The sequence below is a fragment of the Sceloporus occidentalis genome, unplaced genomic scaffold, assembly GCF_023333645.1.
Source record: "Sceloporus occidentalis isolate IW3139 unplaced genomic scaffold, rSceOcc1.0.p SCAF_92, whole genome shotgun sequence".
Classification (NCBI taxonomy): domain Eukaryota; kingdom Metazoa; phylum Chordata; class Lepidosauria; order Squamata; family Phrynosomatidae; genus Sceloporus; species Sceloporus occidentalis.
The window spans coordinates 1,627,786-1,644,265 of record NW_028317072.1 but is presented as its reverse complement, the minus strand read 5'-3'; the positions used below and the strand labels follow the sequence as shown (position 1 = coordinate 1,644,265).

At 37.3% G+C, this 16,480-nt stretch overlaps 1 protein-coding gene across 2 annotated transcripts in view; it reads left to right on the top strand.

The window, feature by feature from the left end:
- Positions 1-16,480, top strand: part of CREBRF (CREB3 regulatory factor) — a 38,577-nt gene extending 22,097 nt beyond the window's left edge. For both annotated transcript variants that reach the window (XM_089496661.1, XM_089496660.1), the window contains exons 3-9: positions 811-936; positions 1,902-2,964; positions 5,458-5,649; positions 7,233-7,422; positions 8,283-8,356; positions 8,965-9,087; positions 10,389-16,480. In XM_089496661.1, coding sequence (XP_089352787.1) covers positions 811-936; positions 1,902-2,964; positions 5,458-5,649; positions 7,233-7,422; positions 8,283-8,356; positions 8,965-9,087; positions 10,389-10,504 — 1,884 coding nt within the window. In that variant the 3' untranslated portion in view covers positions 10,505-16,480. The remainder of the gene's footprint in view (positions 1-810; positions 937-1,901; positions 2,965-5,457; positions 5,650-7,232; positions 7,423-8,282; positions 8,357-8,964; positions 9,088-10,388) is intronic.

The following is a 16,480-nucleotide window of genomic DNA, read 5'->3' as shown; positions in this document are numbered from 1 at the left end:
GGTAGATTTCCTAGATGTAGTACCTCTTAATTTCAACCCAATCTCTAGATTTATCTGAAGCAGAGAAAAGAAATGGCCAGAAATAGAAGCATTTACATCTGTTATAATTGTCCTATGTAGTCACTTTAAATGGAGTTTGCTCCAGGAAAACTCAGCCTTGGAACAAAGTGTTCGGGACTGGAGAAAAGGATGTTGGGAACAGCACATTAGGTTCTGACCTGGAAGAGTAGTAATATAGACTTCACCACTCACAGTCTGAGTCCTTCAGTTGTGCATAATGCTCCTTAAACAAGCACTTGGCCCCAGAACTTTCACTAAAATGACAGAAACATTTTTTTGCTCTGCAAGCTGAACATGTGCAGCTTTTAAACAATATTTATGTATTGTGTTAAATATTTTGATAAGTTGTTTTCAAGTGAACATAATTGGTAGAGAAATTTCTGGTATTATAAATTGCAGAAATAAATGGTGTGGTTTTATTTATTTTTCTTTACACATGAAATCAGCTAAAATCTACACCATAATTTGATTACTTACCTTAGTGGACTTGTCACAAGCTGTATCCCTTTTGTTTTGTTTATAATGTGCAAGGCATCAGTCAGGCTTCTCTTTTTTAAATTATCAAATACATGTAGAACATGTTAAAAAGTAGTTACATTTGGGAACTGATCCATGAATCCTAGTTGAAATAGTGTATACCATTTAGAGGGAAATGGAAATATGTAATTGAGAGGATACATTATCTCCAATATATTTTGTTTAAAAAACTGGAGTTGTTTGTATTTACAATCTGTTGATCATTTGTTCTAGCCTAGTGTGAGTGGAATGGACCCTCCTTTTGGGGATGCCTTTCGAAGCCACATGTTTTCAGAACAGACTCTGATGAGCACAGATCTTTTGGCTAACAGTTCTGATCCAGATTTCATGTATGAATTGGTAAGCTAATTTTATTTTCTTTTGCCCACATAAAATACAGTTTTTCTTTTCCAGTATAGTTTACCTTCCTTCTCTGTTAAATTTAATCACTGTTTGAGGAAGACTCGGTTCATCAGCCCAGTGACTGTGGTCTCTTGACAATTAAAAGCTTACAGAAAACACGAATCCTTTGATATGTTTTCTACTGAAGTCTGCTGACCAGACTGCAGAACATTGTTTTCTTGCAGTGCTCTGTCCAGAAGGAGTTAGAATTGGTTAAATGTTAGAAGAGTCATTCACTTTTTAAAGAAAAAATAAGTGAGCAAAGTAGAACGGGAACTGGAAGATACTTAGTGGATCATCAAATTTGACCTCTGTAGAATCTTTTGTTCCTGTGGTACTAATAGAAACACAAAGCATTCTGCCATATGTAGTTTGATATCATTTTATAAATGTGGAGCCCTTTTGTTTCTTCTAACAATTTAACAATTCTTTACTCTTTTGTTTCTTGTAACTATTTATTTATTTATTTATGATATTTATACCCCGCCCTTCAGCCCTAAAGGTTATCAGAGAGGCTTATTTAACTTTTGGACAGTGAAAATGAAATTATTTATAAAGTTTAAAAGTATGTAGATAGTTAGAATTGATAAGGTTTCCTTACAGATAAAGAAGTACAATATTGAATCAGAAACAGAGGTTGCTGATCTCTCAAAAAGCTTTGATTCATAATTGACAAAAAGCATGGCCTTGTAGCTGTTTAACTGGAGTGTCTAGGTGGCTTACTGCCTTACAAGTACTTTTTAATTGCCACCTTTGTACTGTTCTACCTGCTAGGCACTTATAAAGTGTGAATGTATGTATGATACACTTCACTGGTAAATTAGCCTTTGAGAAATGCAGCTAGGATTGGAGGGTAGCAGGAGAAATAGGAGTAAAAATAAGTCTACCATTGTTTAATTGCCTTCTTTAATGGGTCTGTATAGGACAGAGGAATGGATTACCAGCCAAGTTCCAGGGACAACCTCTTTTCTGTAGAGGACTGCAAAGATCTTGAGAACCTGGAGTCTTTCACAGATCTACTGGACACTGAACCATGTTTCCCTGCAAACTGGGAACAGTGGGACACTTACTCTGAGGATTTGACAAAGTATACCAAGTTAACCAGCTGTGACATTTGGGGAACAAAAGAGGTGGACTACTTGGGTCTTGATGATTTTTCAAGCCCATACCAGGATGAAGAGGTGATAAGTAAAACTCCTACACTGGCTCAGCTCAATAGTGAGGACTCACAGCCTGTCTCAGATCCACTGTGCTACCCAGAATTGCTATTCAGTGTAAAACAAACTCAGTTGACATCTCTGCCAATGAAGAAAATTGCAACCAGAGCAACAGCCCCAGTTTGTTCATCTAAGACTGCTCAGGCTGAGACACCTTTAGCAGAATTTCCCCAAAAAGCAAGCAAGCCTAATTCAAGCACACAAATCATGGTAAAGACCAATGTGTATAGTAATGAGAAGGTGAATATTCATGTTGAATGTAAAGATTATGTTAAAAAGGCAAAAGTAAAGATAAACCCAGTACACCAGAGCAGGTCTGCCATGAGCCAGGCAAATTCTGACGCTGCAAAAGAAAACACTTGCTTCTGTGGAGCTGTAGCAAAGAAGCAAGAGCGGAAAGGGAATGACTCCTTTCAGAGTCCCACCGCTCCTGTGCTGCCTTTTAAAGAGACTCAAGCTCTGCTCCTCACTCCACCCCAAGAAACTCCAGGACAGGTTGCAGAGGACTGCAGCCTCTCTGCTAGCACCTCTGTTTCAGATCCTTCACAGAAAAAAGAAGAACACAATTATTCTCTCTTTATCACCGATGGTCTGAATGAGCATGCAGGCAAAGCTGATGCTGAGGAAGAGGAGGAAGAAGAGGAGGAAGTAGAGGATGAAGACCATGATGAAGGCTTTGGAAGTGAGCATGAACTATCTGAAAATGATGAAGAGGAGGATGATTATGAAGATGATAAAGATGATATCAGTGATACTTTCTCTGAACCAGGTAATTAGACTTATTGTATGTGGTCTACAGCCAGACTTAGGAGGGGGTACATTTTGGATTAGTATGTTGGCAGACGCAATGACCCACACAGCACTAAGTTTTAAATCGCTTTGAAATTATAGCTATACGTTGAATACAATTGTCATGTAAGAATCTATTTATCCACTAAACAGAATAGTTTTTTATTCTTAAAGCAATTGGAGGAAGCAGAGCCTGGAACTCAATCTACTCCTCTACTTTTAGTATTGTGTGTATATATACCATAGAATCATAGAGTTGGAAGAGACCACAAAGGCCTTCAAGTCCCTGCCATGCAGGAATTCAAAAATAAAACATCCCTGACAGATGGCCATTCAACTTCTGTTTAAAAACCTCCCAGGAAGGAGATTCCTCCACACTCTGAGGAAGTATGTTCCACTGTCAAACAGCTCTAACTGTCAGGAAATTCCTTCTAATATTGAGGTGGAATCTCTTTTCCTGCAGTTTGCATCCATTGCTCCATGTTCTATTCTCTGCAGCAGCAAAAAACAAGCTTGATCCATTCTCAATATGACACCCCTTAAAATACCTAAACAAGGCTTATCATATCATATCATATCACCTCTTAACCGTCTCTTCTCCACGCTAAACATACCCAGCTCCCTAAATCATTCCTCATAGGGCATGGTTTCTAGCCCCTTCAACATTTTGGTCGCCCTCCTTTGGACATGCTCCAGCTTCTCTACATACTTTTTGAAATGTGGTGCACAGAACTAGACACAGTAATCCAGGAGAGGCCTGATCAAAGCAGAATAGAGTGGCACTATAACTTCCCTTGATCTAGGCACTATACTTTTGTTGATGCAGCCTAGAATCATATTGGCCTTTTTAACTGCCGCATCACACTGTTTACTCATGTACAACTTGTGGTCTACTTGGACTCCTAGATCCCTTTCACACGTAGTATCGTTAAGCGAGATGTCCCCCATCCAGTATCTATACATTTCATTTTTTTTTGCCCTAAATGCAGTACCTTACATTTCTCCATGTTGGAATTCATTCTTTTAGCTTTGGCCCAGTTTTCTAATCTATTAAGGCTACAGTATATAGTATTGTATTAGAATTAACTAGGATGCTCTCACTTGGTGTCTTGTGCATTAGCTAGTTCTTGTGCTTCGGGAAAGAGAGCTCTCGCACATTATGAAATTTGGTCCATCCTAGCAATTTCTGACATATCATTCTGATTGTCCTGTATGAAGAGTTCATGATAAAACTTTTCTAGGTAATTGGTAGAAGAATACATCTTGCTAAAGGGCAGAACAACAGAATCCTTTAAAAAAGTGTTTTCTCTTCTTGTCAGATCTAAATGCCACTACCTTTCCTTGCAGGATGAGGCCAACTGATTTGTTAACATTTAAAATATGTGACTCTTTCTTTTGTGCCATAGATATAAAGCAAGATTTAGGCCTAATGAAAACCATTCATGAGTCCTCTATCAAAAATTTATGTGTACAGTGGGCCCTCCTCTTACGCGGGGATCCATTCCAGATCCCCCCACATAAGGGAAAGTCCGCATATGCTTGCTCCTCATTAAAAACCATGGGGCGCATGTTTGCGGATTGGGGGGCAGCGCGTGCACGCTACGGGCACACATGCCATTACTTTAATTGCCATGTGGCTTCCACGTAAGCTGGAAGCCGCGTATAGTGCGCCCGCATATGGCACGGGCACACTGTACCTCATTTAATTTACTTTATATTTTGCATGAGTGGTGCGAGTCAAAAATGAATTTTGTACAGTGGGTATCTTCTTAAAACTGTCTGTGCATTTCAGTATGAAACCAGGAAATGAAAAATTCAGGATGCTTTGGATAGAGTAAGTTGGGAGCTTAGTTTTTCAAGCCTGGATGCCACATCAGTTTCTGTAATGTGGAAGTTAAAGGAATGAATATAATTAAAGAATCTACACTGTGGTTCCATTTCATACTTTCACTGTGCCCATTTTTGAACTACATGTCCTGCCCTATGAACATTTGCCTCTTCTGAAACAGAAGAGTTAGAAAGCTTATTGAAGTGAGCACTAGTTGAGAAGGAAACAGAGAAACCAGAGAAGTCAATCATAGAATCATAGAGTTGGAAGAGACCACAAGGGCCATCCAATCCAACCCCCTGCCATGCAGAAACTCACAATCAAAGCACCTCCTACAGGTGGCTATCCAGTCTCTGTTTAAATTGGCTTCAGTCTCCACATAGAAAGAGGAGGACCAAGAGTAGCTCTTCAGAAGACCTACCCCCTGATTTGCATCCGACAGAAGATTGCCAAATAAAAGCTCTGACACCTCCAACAGCAGTGAATTTGAAGAAGGGATGGGAGTTTGCCCATTTATTCCAGCGTTCAGAGTTCCATTCCCCTTTATTCTTTTCTCTCCTCTTTATCCTTACTGCTAAGCATAGCCACTTTCCCTAGGTCTGCTTTGGAAAAAAATGTTAGAATTAAAATTTTACATATTTTTAGGGTATGAAAATGATTCTGTAGAAGACTTGAAAGAAATGACAGCAATATCTTGTCGAAAAAGAGGGAAGCGAAGATATTTCTGGGAATACAGTGAGCAGCTGACACCAGCACAAGAGAGAATGTTGAGGCCTTCAGAATGGAATCGAGATACATTACCAAGTAATATGTATCAGAAGAACGGATTACATCACGGTAAGAAAAATTTGCTGGTAGAATCTGTTGCTTGTATATGTGTATACAGTGGTACCCCGGGATACGAATGCGCCGCCTTACGAAATTTCCGGGTTACGAAAAAAATTCAATTAATTAATTATTTCCGGGTTACGAAGGTTATTCCGGGTTGCGAAAGAAATTTTGGTGCTTTTCGGCGCGATTTCACCCGGAATCGCGGCTTTCGCTATTAAAGCCTATGGGCTTTTTCGGCTAGCGAAAGTTTCCGGGTTACGAAGGGCTCCGCGGAACGGATTACTTTCGTAACCCGGGGTACCACTGTATACCCTTTCTGAAGCTTACTGTATATCCTCATAAGTCAGAAATTTTAGTCAGAAAAATTGACCTGTGTTGACTTATCCATGGGTCAGTGTAAGTACTATACTTTAAATCTTGTCAAAAAGAGGAACCATCCCCTTGTAAAAAATGAGAGCTTAATCCCTCCTCAGAGCATGTCAAAGAAGTCCTGAGCCCCTTTACTCTCTCGATCATCCAGCCTGTAGGTTTATGCCTGCTGAAATTTTGTTAGTTCTTTGGCATCGTTTTTTCTTTTATTCATCCTTTATATCCTTTGTTATGTGCCCCTAAGTTTTACTCTTGACATATCCACGGGTCTTATCAAAATTTGTGATTTTGGTCCCAAAACTTGCCGTCAACTTATACATGTGGTCGACTTACAGTCTAGAATGGTATAAGAACACTATATTTCATTTGAACTGCTTGTGGAACATCTTATTCAGTATACCTCTGCCTCCAGCTGTCATATAGTCAAGAAAAAGATAATGTGAACTGTCTTTAAAAAGGAATGGCAGTAGCAAGAAATAATTTTTCTGAAGTTTTCCCCAGTATTTTACAGTAATTTCCTATGCAATACCTCTTTGCTTTTCAACTTGGTCATTTATTAAGAGGCTGGGGTGTGGTAATTAGTTGTCAGGAAAAGCCATATTGAAGATTGTTCCTTCTACATGTGGCAAAGGGCCCCCACATTTCTTATTTATCCTCTGCCATGCACTAAACGTATTACTTTCTTTGTAGCGATTGCCAAAGGTCTGTATTTCTAAGCTTTGATTTTAATGGGGATATAGGCTAAATATTTGTTTTTATGTACCGTTGTTCCTCTGTATCCACAGATTCAATCATCCATAACTTGAAAATATATTCTCTCCCCCAAAATTACAAAAAGCAAAACTTGTTATTTTATTTAAGGGACACCATTTTACTATGTTATGGCATATAATGGGAATTTAGCATCCATAGGGCATCTTGGAACCGAACTCAAGTGGATAGCAAGGGCCCACTTTATTCCTATTACATTGGTGGTGGTTATAAATAACTCTTTTTAAGAAAGGATATAAAGTATTTTAGAATAAGAGCAGCATCACATAGAGTACACAAGTGTAAGTGACCATTTTCTCTGGCTGTCCATCTTGCTGTTCTCCTATTTAGTGGAATTAAGTTATGATTGTACTGTGAAAGCAGCACAGGAGGCTGTAGACCAAAAATTATTTTACAGTTTGAATGCATCCTTGTAACCTATTTGATAACCTGCTTATGTATTTTAAAAGGAAAATATGCTGTAAAGAAGTCACGGAGGACTGATGTGGAAGATCTGACACCTAACCCTAAAAAATTATTACAGATTGGGAATGAACTGAGAAAGCTGAATAAAGTGATCAGTGATTTGACCCCAGTCAGCGAACTTCCATTAACAGCTAGACCAAGGTCAAGGAAAGAAAAAAACAAGCTTGCTTCCAGGTAACAAGGGTTTTTAAAATAAATAATGAAGTTGCTACCTGTTAAGATTATGGCCTGTCTGAGTACAAGCTTTTTCAGGCTGATGTGTCAAGAAGAAATCAAAGTATCTGATTTTATCCATCATGCCAGTCTGATCTTTTTACCTAGGAAGATGGATGTACATAGAATGTTTGTAGATTTGTGCCCATGATTGCCAATTCTTTGTTCTCACATTATGTCACATTTGGCATTTGATCAATTTTCTCTGATTACGAGACTATTTGTGCAATCTGCATGAAAGATTTTAATGGCATAGCTCAGTATGTATTTGATAGGTGGCATAAAACTCAATGATGGCATGGTTGCCATAAATTCTTGCAGATGAATGTTAATTTTGCCAGCAAAGGGGGAAATAACAGGTGAAGTAGGAGTTACCATACAGCATTTTGGGTACTAGTCTATAGCAGTCATGACTTCTAGGGTGCATACATGGTAAATACTCTGAAACAACTTCCAGTAGACAAAATGTTCCCAACCCCAGGGGATGCAAGACAAAATTTCAGGGGGTATGACAAAGATACTGTTTACAATTTTTTCTGACCAAATTAGAATCTAATTGCTCAATTTATATTTGCATTTTATACACTGAGTTAAAAGCTTTTTTTAAAAAGTCTGTTCATTCGCAGTATTTTATGCAGATCAATTTGTGGTTCAAAAATGAGAAATAGACTACTTCATCTTCAAATGTGCTTTTACCTTTGTAGGAGATATGAACATTAATCAAACATTTCCTAGGGGTGTGGGGCACAGAAAAGGTTGGCAACCACTGAACTAGATGGATATATTCATTTCCTTTTTCCTCCTGTTTTCCATCTTCACAGGGCTTGCCGACTGAAGAAGAAAGCTCAATATGAAGCCAACAAAGTGAAACTTTGGGGTCTCAATACTGAATATGGTAAGCTTTCAAACTGGGAAAACGGTTAATTTGTAATCCAGCTTTCTTAAAGGACCATATGAAGTTTCTGTCAAATTGACAAAATGCTGAACTCTGGTAGCTTTCTGTAAGCATTCTGTCTTCTCTCAGTAAGCAGTCAAGATCTACTCATGACCTTTGTTCATGAGTTTTGAAAGCCACTAGTCTAAATGCTTAATTCACAGGTTATTCTGTCAATAGAAGATAGATAGCATCATGGGTTTTATAACAACAGCATTAAATATTTAATTATGACCCAATACTTTTGTCATGGCTACTGCCAAGTGGCAGTGTAGGAGAGGATCTTATAAGTTATGACTGCCTCCCTTGTGGACTTCTCTCTAGAAGAATTCTCTCTTGGTTCCTATATGAATTTCTTTCAAGCACCAAGTAAAGATGTTTTCATCTTCCCAAATTTGCAGTCCATGGCGTATTTTTACTGTTCTGGTTATTTTTAGCTCTGCCTTTTATAGTTCTACTATTTTATTATTTGATATTGTAAATTATCCTAGTAATTCTGGATTGAAGTCTTTTAATCCAAAAGTCTTGCATTATGGCAAGCTTATACTATTGCTTGATCTCTTCTATAGATAACTTACTATTTGTGATCAACTCTATCAAACAAGAAATTGTGAACAGAGTTCAGACTCCTAAAGATGACAGAGTATCAAATATGGGTCAGAAGCTTGATGTGCTTATTAAAGATACTCTTGGTAAGTAAACATCAAATGCAGTGCTGTTCATGAGCAGCAAATGAGATAGAATTCCTTTCATTTTAGCATTTCTAAATCTGGAAATATAGAGTAGCCGCCCCTTTACTGGCTGGATTGGGTCCGCGGCCACCTCACACCTTTTGCACCCTCTAAGGGGCACCATAGCTGTGGCGGTGCAGCTTTATGACGCCCCCTTCAGTGCTGCATCATTTGGATGCAGCACCGGAGGGGCATCATGATGGCACGCACCATGTAGATTGCCGCATGCCAAAATGGCACCCCTAGGGGCAGGATTAAGGCATCCGGCGTGTGGATGCTGTGCCCTACCTCCACCCACAGGCCGGCACAAAGTGCTGGTCTGTATAGGGTCAATGCTTGTTCATATCTCATGACTTTAAACCCCTTTATTCTTCATGTTCACTGGGATTAAAGCTAGAGGCATGTAATTCAAACCCAAGATCTAATCCTGATAACCTTAAAAGAAAAATATCAATCACTCCGTTGCAAATGGCTCCTCTGTTTGGGGGCTTTTAAAAAAATCTGTTACTGTGCTTACATTTTGCTGTGGTGTTGCTGAAATCTGTGAGTCAATCTTGTCTTCATCACCTAATAGAAAAAAACTATTTTTCTGTATTCTTTGCCACTTAAGTAATTGGGAGATTGCAGATTTCTCCCATGTGTTCCTTCCTCTTGGTGAAACTTGCTTAATTGCTTCAAGCTTTTCCCCTGTGAATTCCTTCATCTTTCTTTTATCTATGTGAATTCTTTCCAATTGGCCAGCATCTTGTTTTATCTGTCCACTGACAAAGCTAGCGTTGTACACAGTAACCTAAATGATTTGATGTCCTTTAAAATCCCTGGTACCATCTTTTTGTTAACACATCCTAATATCACAACTGTAAAAAGCTTTTCCAGAAGTTTGCAGGTGAGGAATATGTATCCTTCCTTAATGCGCTGAGCAACTCCCAGACACTATTAACAAGTATTTCCCCATTGTTTTGTGATTTTAAATTCAGGGATACTTCCAGATCAAGCTTTTATTGTCCAGCCTCCCTGCTTCATTCATTGGGGGAAGGGGCGTGAGAGAATCACAGAGTACATTGTCTTCTGCTTGTAATCCTAGTCTCTTCACCTTTTTTCTTTCTATTTAATGGAGAAAATATACAACAGCTGTATAAAGACTTTTAATTGGTGGTTCTTAGAACCATTCATCTAGAAGCATCCCCAAGACTCATTATGCTAAATGGAACACATACATTCTAAGTAGCTTTCTGAAGATATATCTTCATTCGTTCTTCTAGGGCCACCAGTTTCTGGACAAACATCAGAATTTGTGAACCAAGTCTTAGAAAAAACAGCAGAAGGAGATCCTACGGGAGGACTTGTAGGACTACGAATACCAACATCAAAAGTGTAGTAGACATCACTTTATCCATTCAACTTTGGACATCGCTCTGCCTGTGTCATATACTACATTGTAAAATTAATTCTGGTCTGCATGTGATTTTAGCGTTCTGTAAAACACAGTTTTAAGTTCCATCATTTTTCTTCTTCTTTTATAACAATGTAGTAAGATAAGTGAAAGCATGATATAAAATGCTTAATGCATTTTGGAGCATAAACCTTATAGTTTTAAGCCTGCTTCTGGCATAAATGTGGTGGCTAAATATTCATTTTAAAATTACATTTATCTAGGACCAGATTCTATAGCTTACATAGGAGCAAAACATATTTGCAAATAAAAATTTTGCAAAATGCCAAATGTTAAGGCAGGTTTATGCTCCAAATAAAATTTAAAAATGTAAACTCATGATTCCCCCCCCCCCCCAAGAATTATTGCTCTTTAGTTCTAAATTAAAACAGTAAGTTTTCTTTGCAACCATAACTTGTATATAGCACACCTGGCATCAAGCTAGTGTGCCATATTAAATATATATATATATATAATTTTCTGAGCTTGATACGGTATTTAAATGTCTGTGCAAGTAAGAAAAAAATGTATACTCCTTGTGCCTTGTATTGGGGGGGCGGGGGCAAGTATAACCATAAAATGGTAAAGATTTTGTATGATGAGAAACCCTTGCTGGGATAGAAGATGTATAGATGGTCTCATGGATTTTAATGTATTTGTTCCAGCTCTTACAATGTTTGAATGTATATAGGAATATGTTGAAAATGTAGATATGCCACAGAGTCTATGTATTGTATAAAAAGATGGCTCTAGAAAACTCATTTTCGGTACTTGGCCGGAAGAAAACAAATACTTGCACATTAATGCGATTGTTTATTTTTGTACCAAAGACAAATGCAACTGATATGGCAAACTGCCAGTTTAAGTAAAGTTTTGCACAGCTTACATGATACTGTACTGAATGTATAAAAAGAAAAAAAAACTTAAAGGTCAGGGTTAGGGATCTTACTGAACTGTGAATTTCTTTCTTTCTCTTTGGGTCCAATTATCTACAGAAGAAGTGTTCATACCTAACTATTACTTTGCTGTTCCTCTAGTTGGCTTCATTGTAGATAAGTTGGGCATCTAGAAGTCTGTAAATCCTTGTTTTCTGCACTTACAGTAGAAATTTTAATATATTTGCATTTTAGTAAGCTACTGGTAAAATTCAACTTTGGGAATTAAAAATTTAGCTTGTACTATACTTCCACCAAACAACCAAAATAAAATTATTTTTATTGTAATGTATATATATCTGTAAAGAATGAAGAGCTACAAATATCTAATTCCTTAGTTGCCACTTTTCCAGTTGTTGTATTATTGTGCATGTGATGTTTCCAAGGATCAACACAGGCTTAAAAAAGAAGAATTTATAGATTTTATATTTTTGTACAGATATTTCAACTAGCTTGTTCAAACTTCTATGTGACTTATTGTTAACTCGTAGATTCTATGATTGGGGGAATACAAATGTGTGTGCGGTTTGGCTCATGAGAGTCTGCTTTTAAGTCAGTGTTAAAGTACCAATGAAAAGCTTTATCTCTTAATGAGAAAGTTCTTTATGTCAAGACAGGATCATTATCTGGTTTCAGGAATGCCCTTTTCCCCCTTTGCGTGATACATAGACTCCATAACACTGTTTACTAAACAAACCAAATAATTTAGATGTAGCTCCATGCAGATGCAAAAAGCTTGTGAAGATTCCCCCTTAATCCTTTAAATATATGTAGTATGATTCCTTGCACCTGAGTGGAAGTTTGGAATCTGTGTCATTGCTCTGGTGGATAGATAAGCAATGTTTTGGGAAAGGCCAATATACCACTACAGAGTTCTATCACCCCAAACCTCCTCTTTCATACTGTTGCTTGCAGCTATTTATAATTTTTTTAAAAAAACTATCTCAAATATTTGAAAAATGTCAGCAGATATTTGCCTGTCAGGACAGCATAAGGATATTTCATAAACATAATGCTGTGTCTCCAAGCCTGAAATAATGCTGGCATCAGGTTGTAGAGTTATGTCTTCTGAGTATTTTATGTACACCTACCTATTGGACATAGTGTTGCATTTCACTGCAAATGCTGTTTAAAACTGTTCATGGCTATGATCCTGACATCGGATCGAAAAAGTACAGAAAGGATATATTCTAAAACTTGATAACAGCTATTTGGCAAACGCTAAACTGACAGTAAGATATTATATCCCCTTTGTAGTAGTTCAGGATTCTCTGAGCTAAAAGTGCTTTTGCAGCTTTTCTTTTGTGTGTGTGTGTGTGCATGTCTGAAAACCAGAATATGATTTTGATCTAGCATTGAAAAACAGACCGTGAATCTTTAGTGGATTCCATACCCTTGCATTTCAGTGTTTTCTATGTATTAAGTTATAGTCAGAAAGCTTTTAAATAGTTGAGCTTTTTAATGGTGACACTTTATTTTGTATCTATTTATATATGTATGTATATCTTAGAAAAGCACTTTGTTTAAAAAAGAAAAAAATATATTGCATTTTATATGATTCCTGCCATTTGCTGCTAACTCTGGGCTGGTCAGAATGCTGCAGCGATACTTGATCTAAATAAAACCTGGCAGTAAAATGTAGAGTAAAATTAAGACCTTTGCTGGTTTAATCTTATTGTAAAGATGACATAGGCAAGCTGTGCAGCTTTACATTTTAACCAGGGGACTCTGTGGCATTTAAAACAGTCTAGAAATGGTTGTACTTTTAATGCCAGTAACAATCTGCTTCCTCTAGTGTCATTAAATATACGTTTAGTGTATAATTATCACAAAGATTTTTTTAAAAACCAAATGTTCATGTTTTGTTTGGGAAAATTGTGGCATGCATTTTGGATGATCATCTTTAGAGGAGCTCTCTAAAGATTTTCAGTGTTCATACATGGTATGTGGATCTTATTGAAGTCTTTGGTCACTTTCTGAGTGTAGGCATTGTGAATATTCTAATGTCATCCAAAAGGAATTATACACTTTATTTTTTAAAGCAGTACTAAACGCTTTCCATACACTGGATTCTTTAGAGTTTTGTTTCCATATTAAAGCATGCTCTTGCTCAAAAATTGTCAGTCTGAAATTGAGTGCCACACTTCTATTTTTGAACAGATATGATGAACTACTTGCTCTGTACCATGTATAATTCTTGTCCTTTATCCATTTTCTCCATTGACAGATTATGATGTGGCTTTATATTGTGCCTTACTTGTATATTAGAACCAAGTTTATTTTTCATTCCCCAGGACTCCTTAAACCCTTGAACCCTTTTGGAAACAAGCTACAATAAAGCATCATGAAGGAACTTCAAATAGATCTGATCTGAATTAAAGTTGTATTGATAGTTTGTACTGGCATAGGGTGACCAATTTTTCTACTGGTCTTGGAAGATAGGATTTTTAAAATAGTAATTCCACTACATTTTACAAAAGCTTATCTGCCTTTTCATGAATTTCTCGAGCACATCTTGATATTTAACTTTCTGGGCTCATTAGCACTAGTCTTCTGGCTAGTTAAGGACTGGCTCTTTTCATTCTGGTCCAGCATCATTGTACACAGTGACACTCGTCTAGGAATCAGGCACCAATATAATCAATTCATTGGTTTGGTCAGTAATTTATTTTTAACTTAGACTGAAATGTAGTGGGAAAGAGCAAAAACTATTTCTATAACCAATTAAAGGTCTCTTGAGTAATCTTAAAGCAACAGACATTTCTCAAATACCGTACTGTCAGTGTGGATTTCACTTAAGTCTGTACCATTTTTCTGATGTTTGCCTTCATTAATAAATCTGCTTGTTTGTTCACAAATGTCAGTAACTGATATATTGTTTCTCTTATGTAATTCTTTTAAATATAGCTAGTTTTAAAATGGTAATAGCCTCCTACCTATTTTGATGGGTTTTCTTACAAGTTGCCTTCAGCAGAATAGCATAGCCAGTCTGTTCCTTGACTTATTTTAGCAGTCTTCCTGGAATTCTGTTGAGGCACAGTCAAAGTACATAATACAAAAGTTCAGGCCTTGAGACCTGAATTTTACTCATGATTTCTTTTTTTTGAAGGTAAGGCTCTAGCTGTGGAATCAAATAGTTTAATCTGCCAGATGAAAGCCTACATTTTGGTGTAGTTGAATCCTGCATAAGCGTGCAGGGTGTTTTTGTTTGTTTGCTTGTATTTTGTTTTACCTGAGGGATTGTGCAAAATTCATTTCGGTCAGTTACTAATCTGAAAGCTGATTCTTTCCTTTAAAAATGCAATTAAGGGCATTACCACATTCAGAGAACAACACTTAGGGATATTTCCAGTGATTTGTCTACATGCAGAAATGGCACTTTAGCATATACTTCCTTCACAGCATTCTAAACTTGATTGGATCTCATCAGTAATAATGTTCCCAGTTTCCCCTAATGGATTTAGTGTGATAGAAAGGTGTTCATGCAATGCAGCCTCTAAGATATTCACAAACTTTCACAAGGGCATGCTGAATTTTTCTCCCTAATCCTAAGCACATTTTTAAAAGCCAATTTTATCTGGATGGAACTTACTTCCATGTTAAAGGTGTCCAAGGTTGTAGCCTCAGTCTTTTTAGGAAAGCAGTAAGCCTGAATCTAAATTAAAATTAGACCTAGGTAATCATTGACTTTGAGAGCTAACCAGCTAATTCTCGTAATACATTGGTGATGGATATTCCCTGTTTATTGCAGTGTCTCAAAGTGCCTCTGAATATGAAGGTTTTTGTTAACTGCTCCAGGTAATAGCCATTGCTGTCATCACCTTTATAAATCTGCTTGATTCAATGGGCTTATTCTAGCTGGGATTTAGACTTTTGGCTTTGATTTTAAATATGTATTTCCTTTAAGCACAGTCACTTGCCGTGGCTTGACTAGCTGTACCAGATTTAAGTATACAGTGGTACCCCGGGTTACGAAAATGATCCGTTCCGCCGCCGCTTTCGTAACCCGAAAGGCTTCGTAAGCCGAAAAACCCATAGGCGCTAATGGGGAAAAGCCGTGATTTGGTGCGAAATAGCGCCGAAAAGCACTGTTCGTAACGCGGAACAGTTTTTTTAAATATATTTTTTTCGTAACCCGGAAATTTCGTAAGGCGGCGCATTCGTATCCCGGGGTACCACTGTATATATATTTAAAGAGTTAAAGAGCTGCTGAAGCTTTTGCTTTAACATGTTGGCATCATTGCCTCTATTGTAAGTGCAAGAGTCTAGATCTGACCACATGTGTTAGAGCCCCACCCACCCCCGAAATAAAAAAGTAGTATTTCAAACTTGTTTGGGGTTTTAAAATGACACCAACTACTTCTTTCACTCTGTGAGATAGAAAACAATATAATCTCCAGCCATTGTCATTGGAATCTATTCCACACATTGAATTTCCAACCTCTTGCCTTGCCTTAAACAGATTGAAAATGCTTTTTAATATATTTATGTATTAAGAGTGAACTAAGGCTACAATCCTGAACATACTTATCTGGAAGTGGGGCCCACCAAATAAATGTGATATGCTTCAAAATCACAGGTTTAGGATTGAGATAAGTGCTGACGGCACTTAAAAAGGAAGCAAAGCTTTGAAAGGCAGAGAAAAACACCATATATTAACAGTTGTGGTGAAGCTTATATGCTTGGGATCATGTTTGTAATACTGTTAACGTTCTGTAGTCGATTTCCAACTGGAGCTCAGAGAAATGTATTGAAGATCTTGTCTTGTTTAGGGGGGAAATCCTGTTTAAAAGCATGATCTGTTTGCAACTTTTATAATGTTTAATGTTGTGTATTTTTTCCTTTTTTAAAAAAAGGCACAATTGAAACAATTATTTGTTTACTCTGTCACCCTTGAGCCCAAGCATTTCTATTCAGATACAAACTCATCAATGTATGCAACATCCTTTGTAATTGAAATAAATTGTGAAGAGAAGTTCTGACATTA